General features: G+C 35.8%; 1 protein-coding gene across 3 annotated transcripts in view; it reads left to right on the top strand.

Moving 5' to 3' along the window:
- Window positions 1-13665, top strand: part of NRG4 (neuregulin 4) — a 126389-nt gene that overhangs the window by 37325 nt on the left and 75399 nt on the right. For all 3 annotated transcript variants that reach the window (XM_061181868.1, XM_061181869.1, XM_061181870.1), the window contains 2 exons: window positions 10953-11018; window positions 12962-13055. In XM_061181868.1, coding sequence (XP_061037851.1) covers window positions 11009-11018; window positions 12962-13055 — 104 coding nt within the window. In that variant the 5' untranslated portion in view covers window positions 10953-11008. The remainder of the gene's footprint in view (window positions 1-10952; window positions 11019-12961; window positions 13056-13665) is intronic.

The raw sequence follows: 13665 nt of genomic DNA, 5'->3' as shown, positions 1-13665 counted from the left end.
ATGACTCTTATCAAATTTGCGACCACCTCAACAATCCACTTGTAGAATATTTCCATCATTCTAAAAACATCCTTTATGCTCATTTGCATAATTTCCTTTTCCCAGCCCCAGTCCTAAGCAATCATTAATCTATTCCTGTCTCTTTTGATTTGCCTTTTCTAAAGATTTCTTATAAATGGAATCATACAATATGTGGTTTATGTGACTGGCTTCTTTCACTTAGCATGTTTTGTTTTAATTTTTTTTTAAACTTAAAGGATATGTTATTGGTTATAAATGTCTAGGTTCAAAATTCTTTACCTTTAACACTTCAAATGTTATCCCATTGTCTTCTTTTTTTTTTAACATCTTTATTGGAGTATAATTGCTTTACAATGGTGTGTTAGGTTCTGCTTTATAACAAAGTGAATCAGCTATTTATATACATATATCCCCATATCTCCTCTCTCTTGCATCTCCCTCCCGCCCTCCCTATCCCACCCCTCTAGGTGGTCACAGAGCACCGAGCTGATCTCCTTGTGCTATGCGGCTGCTTCCCACTAGCTATCGATTTTACATTTGGTAGTGTATATATGTCCATGCCACTCTCTCACTTCGTCCCAGCTTACCCTTCCCCCTCCTCGTGTCCTCAAGTCCATTCTCTACATCTGCGTCTTTATTCCTGTCCTGCCCCTAGGTTCTTCAGAACTTTTTTTTTTTTTTAAGGTTCCATATATTTCTGTTAGCATATGGTATTTGTTTTTCTCTTTCTGACTTACTTCACTCTGTATGACAGACTCTAGGTCCAGCCACCTCACAACAAATAACTCAATTTCATTTCTTTTTATAGCTGAGTAATATTCCATTGTATATATGTGCCACATCTTCTTTATCCATTCATCTGTGATGGACACTTAGGTTGCTTCCATGTCCTGGCTGTTGTAAATAGAGCTGCAATGAACATTGTGGTACATGACTCTTTTTGAATTCTGGTTTTCTCAGGGTATATGCCCAGTAGCGGGATTGCTGGGTCATATGGTAGTGCTACTTTTAGTTTTTTAAGGAACCTGCATACTGTTCTCCATAGTGGCTGTATCAATTTACATTCCCACCAACAGTGCAAGAGGGTTCCCTTTTCTCCACACCCTCTCCAGCATTTATTGTTTGTAGATTTTTTGATGATGGCCATTCTGACAGGTGTGAGGTGATACCTCATTGTAGTTTTGATTTGCATTTCTCTAATGATTAGTGATGTTGAGCATCCTTTCATGTGTTTGTTGGCAATCTGTATATGTTCTTTGGAGAAATGTCTATTTAGGTCTTCTGCCCATTTTTGGATTGGGTTGTTTGTTTTTTTGATACTGAGCTGCTGGTAAATTTTGGAGATTAGTCCTTTGTCAGTTGCTTCATTTACAAATATTTTCTCCCATTCTAAGGGCTGTCTTTTCGTCTTGTTTATGGTTTCCTTTGCTGTGCAAAAGCTTTTAAGTTTCATTAGGTCCCATTTGTTTATTTTTGTTTTTATTTCCATTTCTCTAGGAGGTGTGTCAAAAAGGATCTTGCTGTGATTTATGTCATAGAGTGTTCTGCCTATGTTTGCTTCTAAGAGTTTTAAAGTGTCTGGCCTTACATTTAGGTCTTTAATCCATTTTGAGTTTATTTTTGTGTATGGTGTTAGGGAGTGTTCTAATTTCATTCTTGTACATGTAGCTGTCCAGTTTTTCCAGCATCACTTATTGAAGAGGCTGTCTTTTCTCCATTGTATGTTCTTGCCTCCTTTGTTGTAAATTAGGTGCCCATATGTGCGGGGGTTTATCTCTGGGCATTCTATCCTGTACCATTGATCTATATTTCTGTTTTTGTGCCAGTACCATACTGTCTTGATTAGTGTAGCTTTGTACTATAGTCTGAAGTCCAGGAGCCTGATCCCTCCATCTCTGTTTTTCTTTCTCAAGGTTGCTTCGGCTATTTGGGGTCTTTTGTGTTTCCATACAAATTGTGAAATTTTTTGTTCTAGTTCTGTGAAAAATGCCAGTGGTAGTTTGGTAGGGATTGCATTGACTCTGTAGATTGCTTTGGGTAGTATAGTCATTTTCACAATGTTGATTCTTCCACTCCAAGAACATGGTATATCTCTCCATCTGTTTGTATCATCTTTAATTTCTTTCATCAGTGTCTTATAGTTTTCTGCATACAGGTCTTTTGTCTCCTTAGGTAGGTTTATTCCTAGGTACTTTATTCTTTTTGTTGCAATGGTAAATGGGAGTGTTTCCTTAATTTCTCTTTCAGATTTTTCATCATTAGTGTATAGGAATGCAAGAGACTTCTGTGCATTAATTTTGTATCCTGCTACTTTACCAAATTCATTGATTAGCTCTAGTAGTTTTCTGGTAGCATCTTTAGGATTCTGTATGTATAGTATCATGCCATCTGCAAACAGTGACAGCTTTACTTCTTTTCCGATTTGGATTCCTTTTATTTCTTTTTCTTCTCTGATTGCTGTGGCTAAAACTTCCAAAACTATGTTGAATAATAGTGGTGAGAGCGGACAACCTTGTCTTGTTCTTGATCTTAGAGGAAATGGTTTCAGTTTTTCACCATTGAGAATGATGTTGGCTGTGGGTTTGTCATATACGGCCTTTATTATGTTGAGGTAAGTTCCCTCTATGCCTACTTTCTAAAGGGTTTTTATCATAAATCGGTGTTGAATTTTGTCAAAAAGCTTTTTCTGCATCTATTGAGATGATCATATGGTTTTTCTCCTTCAATTTGTTAGTATGGTGTATCACATTGATTGATTTGTGTATATTGAAGAATCCTTGCATTCCTGGGATAAACCCCAGATGATCATGGTGTATGATCCTTTTAATGTGCTGTTGGATTCTGTTTGCTAGTATTTTGTTGAGGATTTTTGCATCTACGTTCATCAGCGATATTGGCCTATAATTTTCTTTCTTTGTGACATCTTTGTCTGGTTTTGGTGTCAGGGTGATGGTGGCCTCGTAGAATGAGTTTGGGAGTGTTCCTCGATCTGCTATATTTTGGAAGAGTTTGAGAAGGATAGGTGTTAGCTCTTCTCTAAATGTTTGATAGAATTCACCTGTGAAGCCATCTGGTCCTGGGCTTTTGTTTGTTGGAAGATTTTTAATCACAGTCTCAATTTTAGTGCTTGTGATTGGTCTGTTTATATTTTGTATTTCTTCCTGGTTCAGTCTTGGAAGGTTTGCTTTTCTAAAAATTTGTCCATTTCTTCCAGGTTGTCCATTTTATTGGCATATCATTGCTAGTAGTAATCTCTCATGATCCTTTGTATTTCTGCAGTGTCAGTTGTTACTTCTCCTTTTTCATTTCTAGTTCTATTGATTTGAGTCTTCTCCCTTTTTTTCTTGATGAATCTGGCTAATGGTTTATCAATTTTGTTTATCTTCTCAAAGAACCAGCTTTTAGTTTTATTGATCTTTGCTATTGTTTCCTTCATTTCTTTTTCATTTATTTCTGATGTGATGTTTATGATTTCTTTCCTTCTGCTAACGTTGGGTTTTTTTTGTTCTTCTTTCTCTAATTGCTTTAGGTGTAAGTTTAGGTTGTTTATTTGAGATGTTTCTTGTTTCTTGAGGTAGAATTGTATTGCTAGAAACTTCCGTCTTAGAACTGCTTTTGCCACATCCCATAGGTTTTGGGTCGTCGTGTTTCCATTGTCATTTGTTTCTAGGTATTTTTTTGATTTCCTCTTTGATTTCTACAGTGATCTCTTGGTTATTAAGTAGTGTATTGTTTAGCCTCCATTTGTATTTTTTACAGATTTTTTCCTGTAATTGGTATCTAGTCTCATAGTGTTGTGGTCAGAAAAGATACTTGATATGATTTCAGTTTTCTTAAATTTACGAAGGCTTGATCTGTGACCCAATGTATGATGTATCCTGGAGAATGTGCCATGAGCACTTGAGAAGAAAGTGTAATCTGCTGTTTTTGGATGGAATGTCCTGTAAATATCAATTAAGTCCATCTTGTTTAATGTATCTTTTAAAGCTTGTGTTTCCTTATTTATTTTCATTTTGGATCTGTCCATTGGTGAAAGTGGGGTGTTAAAGTCCCCTACTATGATTGTGTTACTGTCGATTTCCCCTTTTATGGCTGTTAGCATTTGCCTTATGTATTGAGGTGCTCCTATGTTGGGTGCGTAAATATTTACAATTGTTATATCTTCTTCTTGGTTTGATCTCTTGATCATTATGTAGTGTCCTTCTTTGTCTCTTGTAATAGTCTTTATTTTAAAGTCTATTTTGTCTGATATGAGAATTGCTACTGCAGCTTTCTTTTGATTTCCATTTGCATGGAATATCTTTTTCCATCCCTTCACTTTCAGTCTGTTATGTGTCACTAGGTCTGAAGTGGGTCTCTTGTAGACAGCATATATATGGGTCTTGTTTTTGTATCCATTCAGCCAGTCTATGTCTTTTGGTTGGAGCATTTAATCCATTTACATTTAAGGTAGTTATCAATATGTATGTTCCTATTACCATTTTCTTAATTGTTTTGGGTTTGTCGTTTTAGGTCTTTTCCTTCTCTTGTGTTTCCTGCCTAGAGAAGTTCCTTTAGCATTTTTTGTAAAGCTGGTTTGGTGGTGCTGAATTCTCTTAGCTTTTGCTTGTCTGTAAAGGTTTTAATTTCTCTGTCGAATCTGAATGAGATCCTTGCTGGGTAGAGTAATCTTGGTTGTATGTTTTTCCCTTTCATCACTTTAAATATGTCCTGCCACTCCCTTCTGGCTTGCAGAGAGTCTGCTGAAAGATCAGCTGTTAACCTTATGGGGATTCCCTTGTATGTTATTTGTTGTTTCTCCCTTGCTGCTTTTAATATTTTTTCTTTGTATTTAATTTTTGATAGTTTGATTAATATGTATCTTGGTATGTTTGTCCTTGGATTTATCCTGTATGGGACTCTCTGTGCTTCCTGGACTTGATTGACTATTTCCTTTCCCATATCAGGGAAGTTTTCAACTATAATCTCTTCAAATATTTTCTCAGTCCATTTCTTTTTCTCTTCTTCTTCTGGGACCCCTATAATTCGAATGTTGGTATGTTTAATGTTTTCCCAGAGGTCTCTGAGACTGTCCTCAATTCTTTTCATTCTTTTTTCTTTATTCTTCTCTGTGGTACTTATTTCCACTATTTTATCTTCCAGGTCACTTATCCATTCTTCTGCCTCAGTTATTCTGCTCTTGATACCTTCTAGAGAATTTTTAATTTCATTTACTGTGTTGTTCATCATTGTTTGTTTGCTGTTTAGTTCTTCTAGGTCCTTGTTAAACGTTTCTTGTATTTTCTCCATTCTATTTCCAAGATTTTGGATCATCTTTACTATCATTACTCTGAATTCTTTTTCAGGTAGACTGCCTATTTCCTCCTCATTTGTTTGGTGTGGTGGGTTTTTACCTTGCTTCTTCATCTGCTGTATGTTTCGCTGTCTTCTCATTTTGCTTAACTTTCTGTGTTTGGGGTCTCCTTTTCACAGGCTGCAGGATCGTAGTTCCCATTGTTTTTGGTGTCTGTCCCCAGTGGCTAAGGTTGGTTCAGTGGGTTGTGTAGGCTTCCTGGTGGAGGGGACTGGTGCCTCTGTTCTGGTGGATGAGGCTGGATTTTGTCTTTCTGGTGGTGTGTTTTGGGGTGTCTGTGACCTTATTATGATACTAGACATCCTCTCTGCTAATGGGTGGGGTTGTGTTCCTGTCTTGCTAGTTGTTTGGCATAGGGTGTCCAGCACTGTAGCTTGCTGGTCGTTGAGTGGAGCTGGGTCTTAACGTTGAGATGGAGATATCTGGGAGAGCTTTCGCTGTTTGATATTACGTGGAGCCGGCAGGTCTCTTGTGGACCAGTGTCCTGAACTCGGCTCTCCCACCTCAGAGGCACAGGCCTGACACCCGGCCAGAGCACCAAGACCCTGTCAGCCACACGGCTCAGAAGAAAAGGGGAAAGAAAAGAAAGAAGAAAATAAAATATAATAAAATAAAGTTATTAAAAAATAAAAAAAATTGTTAAAAATAAAAAAAATTAAAAAGTAATTAAAAAAAAAAGACAAAGAAGAGAGCAGCCAAACCAAAAAACAAATCCACTAATGATAACAAGCACTAAAAACTATACCAAAAAAAAAAAAAAAGGACAGACAGAAATCTAGGAGAAATGGTAAAAGCAAAGCTATACAGGCAAAATCACCCACAGTCTGCCGCCTCAATTTTGGGATGATTCGTTGTCTATTCAGGTATTCCAGAGATGCAGGGTTCAGGAAGTTGATTGTGGAGATTTAATCCCCTGCTCCTGACGCTGCTGGGAGAGATTTCCCTTTCTCTTCTTTGTTCGCATAGCTCCTGGGGTTCAGCTTTGGATTTGGCCCCGCCTCTGCGTGTAGGTCGCCTGAGGGCATCTGTTCTTCGCTCAGACAGGACAGAGTTAAAGTAGCAGCTGACTGGGGGCTCTGGCTCACTCAGGCCGGGAGGAGGGATGAGTACGGAATGCGAGGCTAGCCTGCGCTGGCAGAGGCCAGCGTGACATTGCACCAGCCTGAGGCATGCCGTGTGTTCTCCTGGGGAAGTTGTCCCTGGATCACAGAACCCTGGCAGTGGTGGCGTGCACAGGCTCCCGGGAGGGGAGGTATGGATAGTGACCTGTGCTTGCACACAGGCTTCTTGGTTGCTGCAGCAGCAGCCTTAGCATTTCATGCCTGTCTCTGGTGTCCACGCTAATAACCGTGGCTTGTGCCCATCCCTGAAGCTCGTTTAAGCAGTGCTCTGAATCCCCTCTCCTCACGCACCCCGAAACAATGGTCTCTTGCCTCTTAGGCAGTTCCAGACTTTTTCCCGGACTCCCTCCCGGCTAGCTGTGGTGCACTAGCCCCTTTCAGGCTGTGTTCATGCCCCCAACCCCAGTCCTCTCCCTGGGATCTGAACTCCGAAGCCGAAGCCTCAGCTCCCAGCCCCGACCCGCCCCTGCAGGTGAGCCGACAAGCCTCTCAGGCTGGTGAGTGCTGGTCGGCACCAATCCTCTGTGCGGGAATCTCTCCACTTTGCCCTCTGCACCCCTGTTGCTGCGCTCTCCTCTGTGGCTCCGAAGCTTCCCCCCCGCCAACCCCCGTCTCCGCCAGCGAAGGGGCTTCCTAGTGAGTGGAAACTTTTTCTCCTTCACAGCTCCCTCCCAGAGGTGCAGGTCCCTTCCCTATTCTTTTGTCTCTGTTTTTTTTTTTTCTTTTGCCCTACCCAGGTACATGTGGAGTTTCTTGCCTTTTGGGAAATCTGAAGTCTTCTGCCAGCGTTCAGTAGGTGTTCTGTAGGAGTTGTTCCACATGTAGATGTATTTCTGATGTATTTGTGGGGAGGAAGGTGATCTCCACGTCTTACTCCTCCGCCATCTTGAAGGTCTCCCCCCACTTAGCATGTTTTTGAAGTTAATTCATGTTGTAACATGTACCAATACTTCATTCCTTTTTACTGCTGAGTAGTATTCCATTGTATGGTTGTACCACATTTTGTTTATCTGTTTATCAGTTGATGGACATTTGAGTTGTTTTCTAGCTTGGGGCATTATGAATAATGTTCTAAGCATTACACTCCTATCTTTGTGTGGACCCATATTTCCATATCTCTTGGATACATTTATGGCAAATTTATGTTTAACTTTTTAAGAAACTTTCAGATTATTTTGCAAAGTGACTGTACCATTTTACAGTCCCACCAGCAATGTATGAGAGGTCTAGTTTCTCTTTGTTATTGTCTGTCATTTTTATTTTAGCCATTCTAGTAGGGTGTGAAATGGTATCTCATTGTGGTTTTAATATACATTTCTCTAATGGATACTTGAATGTTAGCCTTGATTTTTCTTTCTTTTGTACCCTGCTCTCCCATTCTGTGGGTGTACCTATTAAGTATATCTTTAATTCTCTCCTTTATCCTCATTCCCATTGCTTTGTTTCTTCACTATTCTTGATTGTTAAAATATCCTCCAAATAGTTTTCTCTGATACCAGTTCCTTGGCAGGTTGCAATCTATTTTCTACACCACTATCAAAATGAATTTTCTAAACTGTAGATGTGATCATGCCACTTCTTTGCTAAATACCTTTCAAAGTATCCCCATTACCTTTCAGATAGAGTCACTATTTGAACCCTGCTTATTTTACAAGATCTATTCTTACCACTCCTTCCCCCACCATCCTATCCTCTTATGAACTCACATACACTCCACACACATACTCTGCACACCTGTAATCTACCTGCAGTTATCTGAATACATTAGGATTTTCTTTCTTCTGTGCCTTTGAACATGCTGTTACCTCTGTCTGGAATGTTCATCCATCTCTGTTTACAAACTCTTACTCATTCTTCAAGGCTCAGGACAAATAAAACTCCCTCTTGGAATCTTTCTCTGATTCTCCTTAATAGTTAAGCTTTGTTTTTTTGTGTGTTATTATAGTGACATAAATAGGTGTCTGTGAGACTATATTTGGTTGAATTGCATGAAATTATCATTTTAAGCCGAAATATGGTTTATATGTCAGCCTACAACATTTTTGTAGTTACCTGTTTTTGTTCATGTGTCTATTATTTGTTAACAATAGCAGGCCACTTACAACATATTTGTTGATAGATGCATGAACAAATAAATTATTCTTAAAGACCATGGCTTTTATTTAGAGTGAAAAGTCAACTTGAAAAACGTTAGGTCTTCTTCTTTAGAATCATGTAGCCTCAAAGGTTAAGTTTATTTGTATTGTGTGAAAAATTATTAATACCAAACCAACTGCCATGATATGTCTCCTAATAAATACATCTTGAATATCCTGAATGAAGTCACAGATTATTATCTCTCACATACAATTTAGTAGTCATTTTCATGTTAGTGGACAGCATCATAGTTCCATAGTTCAAATCAAATAATAAAGGTGACTGATTTTTCATAAAAATATCATTTTAAAATTGAAACACTGTAAGCTAACAAAATTTTATATATATGTGTGTGTATATATGTATGTGTGTGTATGTATAAGATTGTAACTATGTAAAAATTGCCTTTGAATGTGGAAGATAATAGTAATGAAAAGAATTGTTCTCAGAATATGAATTATATGAGATTATTTTAATATTTTCTTAAAAGAGCAAATGTACTCGTTTCCATGTTTTACATCAAACAAGGAGTCACGTCTGAATTGTGGTTTTAGAAAAGATAACCATCTGAATGGTTGGCATACTTTAGGTAATTACGTGCTGAAGAACCCCGTACTTCATTTTAAACAAAATTATAGTTTTTGTCAATATTTTAAGTTATTTATGATTTTTAAACCTCATAGCTTCCCTTAATGCATGTATTACAGCTGTGTTATAGTTTGCAGATGGTTATATTGCCATCAGTATTAGTCATGTTCAGTGATTATATTCACTTCATATTGCACATGTCATTGTACACGTGCTGTATTGTAACTAATACCTTCTTTCAGTTTTATAAGTACTTCAAATCACCGTTTGTATAAACGTTATGCGTTTTGTAAGGAAATTCCTTTTTTTGAAAAACCCCAGGGAACACTTGTCCACTAACTCCATATTCAAATTCCTTTTCTTCACAAAGTTGTACAACACTTTGGAATTATTCAGACATGCAGAGATAAATTAGGAGTCTAAAGAGTGTGGTTTACTTTATAACTTAAAGAATTGGACAGTGATTTGAGAGTGCAGCTTTTAGTACGACTTCTTTTCTAAATAAAATTCTGCTCCATTTGCAACTCTGAACATGTGGACTGAAAGGGGTGGTTCCCTTGGCTGGAGCCTGACCTCTGTGCACACCTTGGTCTTTGTCTCCACTGCGCCCACACTGCACACTGCAGCCATATAAATCAGATTTTTGACATGTTATAAAGGGCAAGGCACAGCTGCTCCAGACTGCATTGTTCAAAAACTTTTGAAATGCTGCATATCCAACAAAATTTATTGTTTGTATGAATGTGAGTTTTTATTGAGGTAAGCCTTGTTTCTGTAGAAAAAGAAACTCATATGATGAGCCAGTGATTATTTCAAATTAAATGGGTTTAACTTCTGTCTTTCTCTCTCTCATTGCTTGTCTGTTTAAGAAAGAGTGACTGGCTTTGAGAGAAGGCCTTGATTATTACACCTGTGTTAATAGGAAGTTGTTGATTGAGATTTCTGTTACAAAGTCTTTCTGCTTAAGTCAGGAGTGAGTCTCTTTTATAAAAAGAAATTGAGAGCATGTAATCATAATGTAAGTATAAATCTGTCATCTTTTCAACTGTATTTTGTAATTCCTTTGTTTCTGTTATAGCAGATAACTTCATATATAGCTACTTTGCTTTGCTAGATGCCAGATATTTTTTAAAAGGCATTTGTATATTGGTAAATGTAATGCGCAATCTACAGTAAATTTGAAAGTACTTTTATAAAATTTTTAAAGTTTCTATAGAAATGCAAACCTTTTAAATGCTATTAGTTTTTTCTATAGTGTGTTTTTTGGCCATTTTTAATAAACTGAAAAATAGAAAGTTGTTCTGTTAAAGTCAATTTACAAATAAGCTTTATGAAAAAGTTAAAATGTCAATTCAGGTCATTCAGTTTCACTTACTGACTCATATCTTTCATATATAATCTCATATAGTATACTACTAATTTAACAATGTTTATTAAAAGTAAAACATTAGACGTTTATTCAGAGAGAGATTTAAGAGTACGTTATATTATTTAGGCAATGATTTGTATCTGGTGCATTTATACTGCTTGTTGATCTTTTAGTTTTATCTGTTCAGATTTTTTTATTGATATGTGATAAGTATCTAAAAAAAATGGATGCTCTAACCAAAGAATTTTGTCCCTAGCCTTTAAATGTCTTATTTTCATCGTTTAAAAGAATATTACTGTTACAATATTTGACATTTTATAATGCTCTCAAAAGAAGATAATTTTTCCTAAATTGTTAATTTTAGGTGCTGTTTTTCAACCCTAAACTTTTGACCAAGAATGAAACTATTTAAAAATTAAGATGCCAACAGGTAATTTCTTGTAAGTTTATACTTTTGTCAATGTGTGTCACATAGAAATAGAACCAAAAAACAAATGTATATTAACACAAGGCTATATTTTTCCCCATCTAAAATTGTCCTAGAAATATGGAATACCTTGGTTTTGAAAGACCTTCCTTTATAACATGAAACTATTTTATTTTAGACCTATATTTTATCACTTTTTACAAACTGACAAATTCTGGCTTACTCTAAATCTGATAACAACTTTACAAATAAGTAAATGAAATCAGAATAAAAATAGATTCAGAGATAGTGATTCAGGTTAGATGAGTATTCTTTACTGATAAAATAGCAAGTGCTGAGTCATGACTGGTTGTAATCTTATTAAAAACAAGGACATTAATTTCAGCCACAGGAAGCATTCTGCGATAAAGTTGACACTCCACCCTCAATGGAGAAACCCTATGTGATGACTTCCGTGATTCTAGCATAATGTAATGTCAACTGGGATTTTATTTGTTAGCCAAATTATTCCTGAAGAGTTGTAAGAATTATCTTATTAAAAGTTGTTTGGTTGTTAAGAAGCATGGCATTATGTAAAAAAGAAAAAATCTAAAAGATTTGTTCTGGTTGGTTTACTTTCTTCTTTTCCACTTAAATTCTTTGTAGTTCTGTTTTCCTCTTTACATTTTTATACTTTTATAATTGTAATGTGATGGTGAAACAGAATCTTCTCAATTCTAAAGTAAAAGGAAAGTTTTAAAATTTCAAATTCTGATAGTGAAGACATCTGGTTCTATAGCAGTTACATCTTAAGGGTATTGATATCTTAGTGGCAAATAAATGCTAGATAACTTTTTAAAATTAGTATGCTACTTTTTAAAATGCTAAATTGGAATAATGCCATTTTCTTCTTCACAATAGATTCTATGTCACTTTCTGGACAGAACCAATCAGGAACCAACAATGTGCGATTTTAAAGCAATGTGATTCCCCCTTCAGGACCAAAAGATAAAGCATTCAGCAATTTGCTTTTCTAATCATAAATAGTAGTATACAGTAGTATAATGACTCAATGAATTCTACTATGTTATTTCTAAATTTTTCTGTCTGATGGTTTTGGTGGGATTTTTTTTTTTAATGGTAGAGGAGGAGGTAGAGGCTGGAAGGAAGGAGAGGTACCAAGAGAGAAAGGGAAGGCAAAGAGAGAAAGAACATAAAGGAAAGGTCAAAGATAAAGAAGGAAGAAAGGATGGAGAAAGAGGAGGAGAGAAAGGAAGCAAGAGAGAAATGGAGGTTTATTTTCTTAATATTCTGAAAATTTTTGCTATATATCAGATGATGACTTAGGTTTTCAATTTTACTGAGAACTTTAGATATGTCTTTATAGTTACTAGTTATTACCTAAAATTCCTTTGCAAACCAAAACCTAATAAGATTATATTCTTGTTTTTTTGATGTTAAAATTGTCATATGTAGAAATATTTAAAGATGATTTTGGACATCAGAATTTATTTAATAATCTAAATTTTTTTCCCACAACAATTTCAGACTTTAATGTATTTGAGACCTTAAAGGAAAGATAGGAATCTAAATATACACTTGGGACAGAAGAACTCTAAGCAAAGCTGCAGAATCTATGTACTAAATGAGAAAAGCCACTATTTATTTTAAGATCATAGTCGCCTCCTTTTAATCTATTATAGAGATTCCCTATTTCTGTAATATAGCTTTTAACTCCATTATAATTAATGACCATATCTTCAAGACAGATTAATTTTTTTCCTCAAAGGGATAGAAGTCCCTGCTTATCAAATAAGGAATAAGATTAAGTCCTTCATTTTAAGAAACAATTCTTCGTTCTGATTTTTAGAATTACTACTTCAGTGTAAGATACTTGGTCCTTTTCCTTGTTTTATTAGAAAAACTATAATTTGTTTTTCTCTATTTTATTTATGTATATGTTTTAGATCATGAAGAGCCCTGTGGTCCCAGTCATAGGTCATTTTGCCTGAATGGAGGGATTTGTTATGTGATACCTACTATTCCCAGCCCGTTTTGTAGGTGAGTGAAATGGACTGGGGGAGAGGGTGATTTTATTTTTTATCATCTACTAACTTCTTTGAGAAGTGATAAATATTGAACAAAGAGTATAAGATGAAAAAGTGTGAGGAACACTTCATATTTATATAGAACAAAATTATGGTTTTAAAATAAAAACAAAGCAAAGTGGCAAATCACAATCTCAAAAGTGTTTATTTTGAAAATTGGTAGTGGTAGCTTCAAGCCTATTCAGATTTTTTAATCCATTTTAGTGAACTCTCTATGATTTTAGCAATTTAGGGAAGACAGTCTATACTTATTACTGGCAAAACAGCTATAGAATTCACTAATGTAAGAAAAGCAACATGAGATATTTTGCTTTGATTTAGAATACTGATAATACATACATTTAGAATACTGATAATACATTTAGAATACTAATAATACATGATAACTGTGTTGGTACCAAAACTTCATTTGATATATTAAAAAGAAAATGAAGAGTTAAGTTTTTCTAATGGTAGCAGCAAATTTTAAAAAGAAGGGTATCTTAGCCATTATTGTTTTAAAATAATATTATTCACTTTGGGAGTATAGTTATAGCCAGTGATCAATAAAAGACTTGAAAATA

This window comes from Eubalaena glacialis, chromosome 2 (assembly GCF_028564815.1).
Source record: "Eubalaena glacialis isolate mEubGla1 chromosome 2, mEubGla1.1.hap2.+ XY, whole genome shotgun sequence".
Lineage (NCBI taxonomy): Eukaryota > Metazoa > Chordata > Mammalia > Artiodactyla > Balaenidae > Eubalaena > Eubalaena glacialis.
Note: the sequence above shows the minus strand (reverse complement) of the source record. Positions and strands in the feature narration are given on the sequence as shown.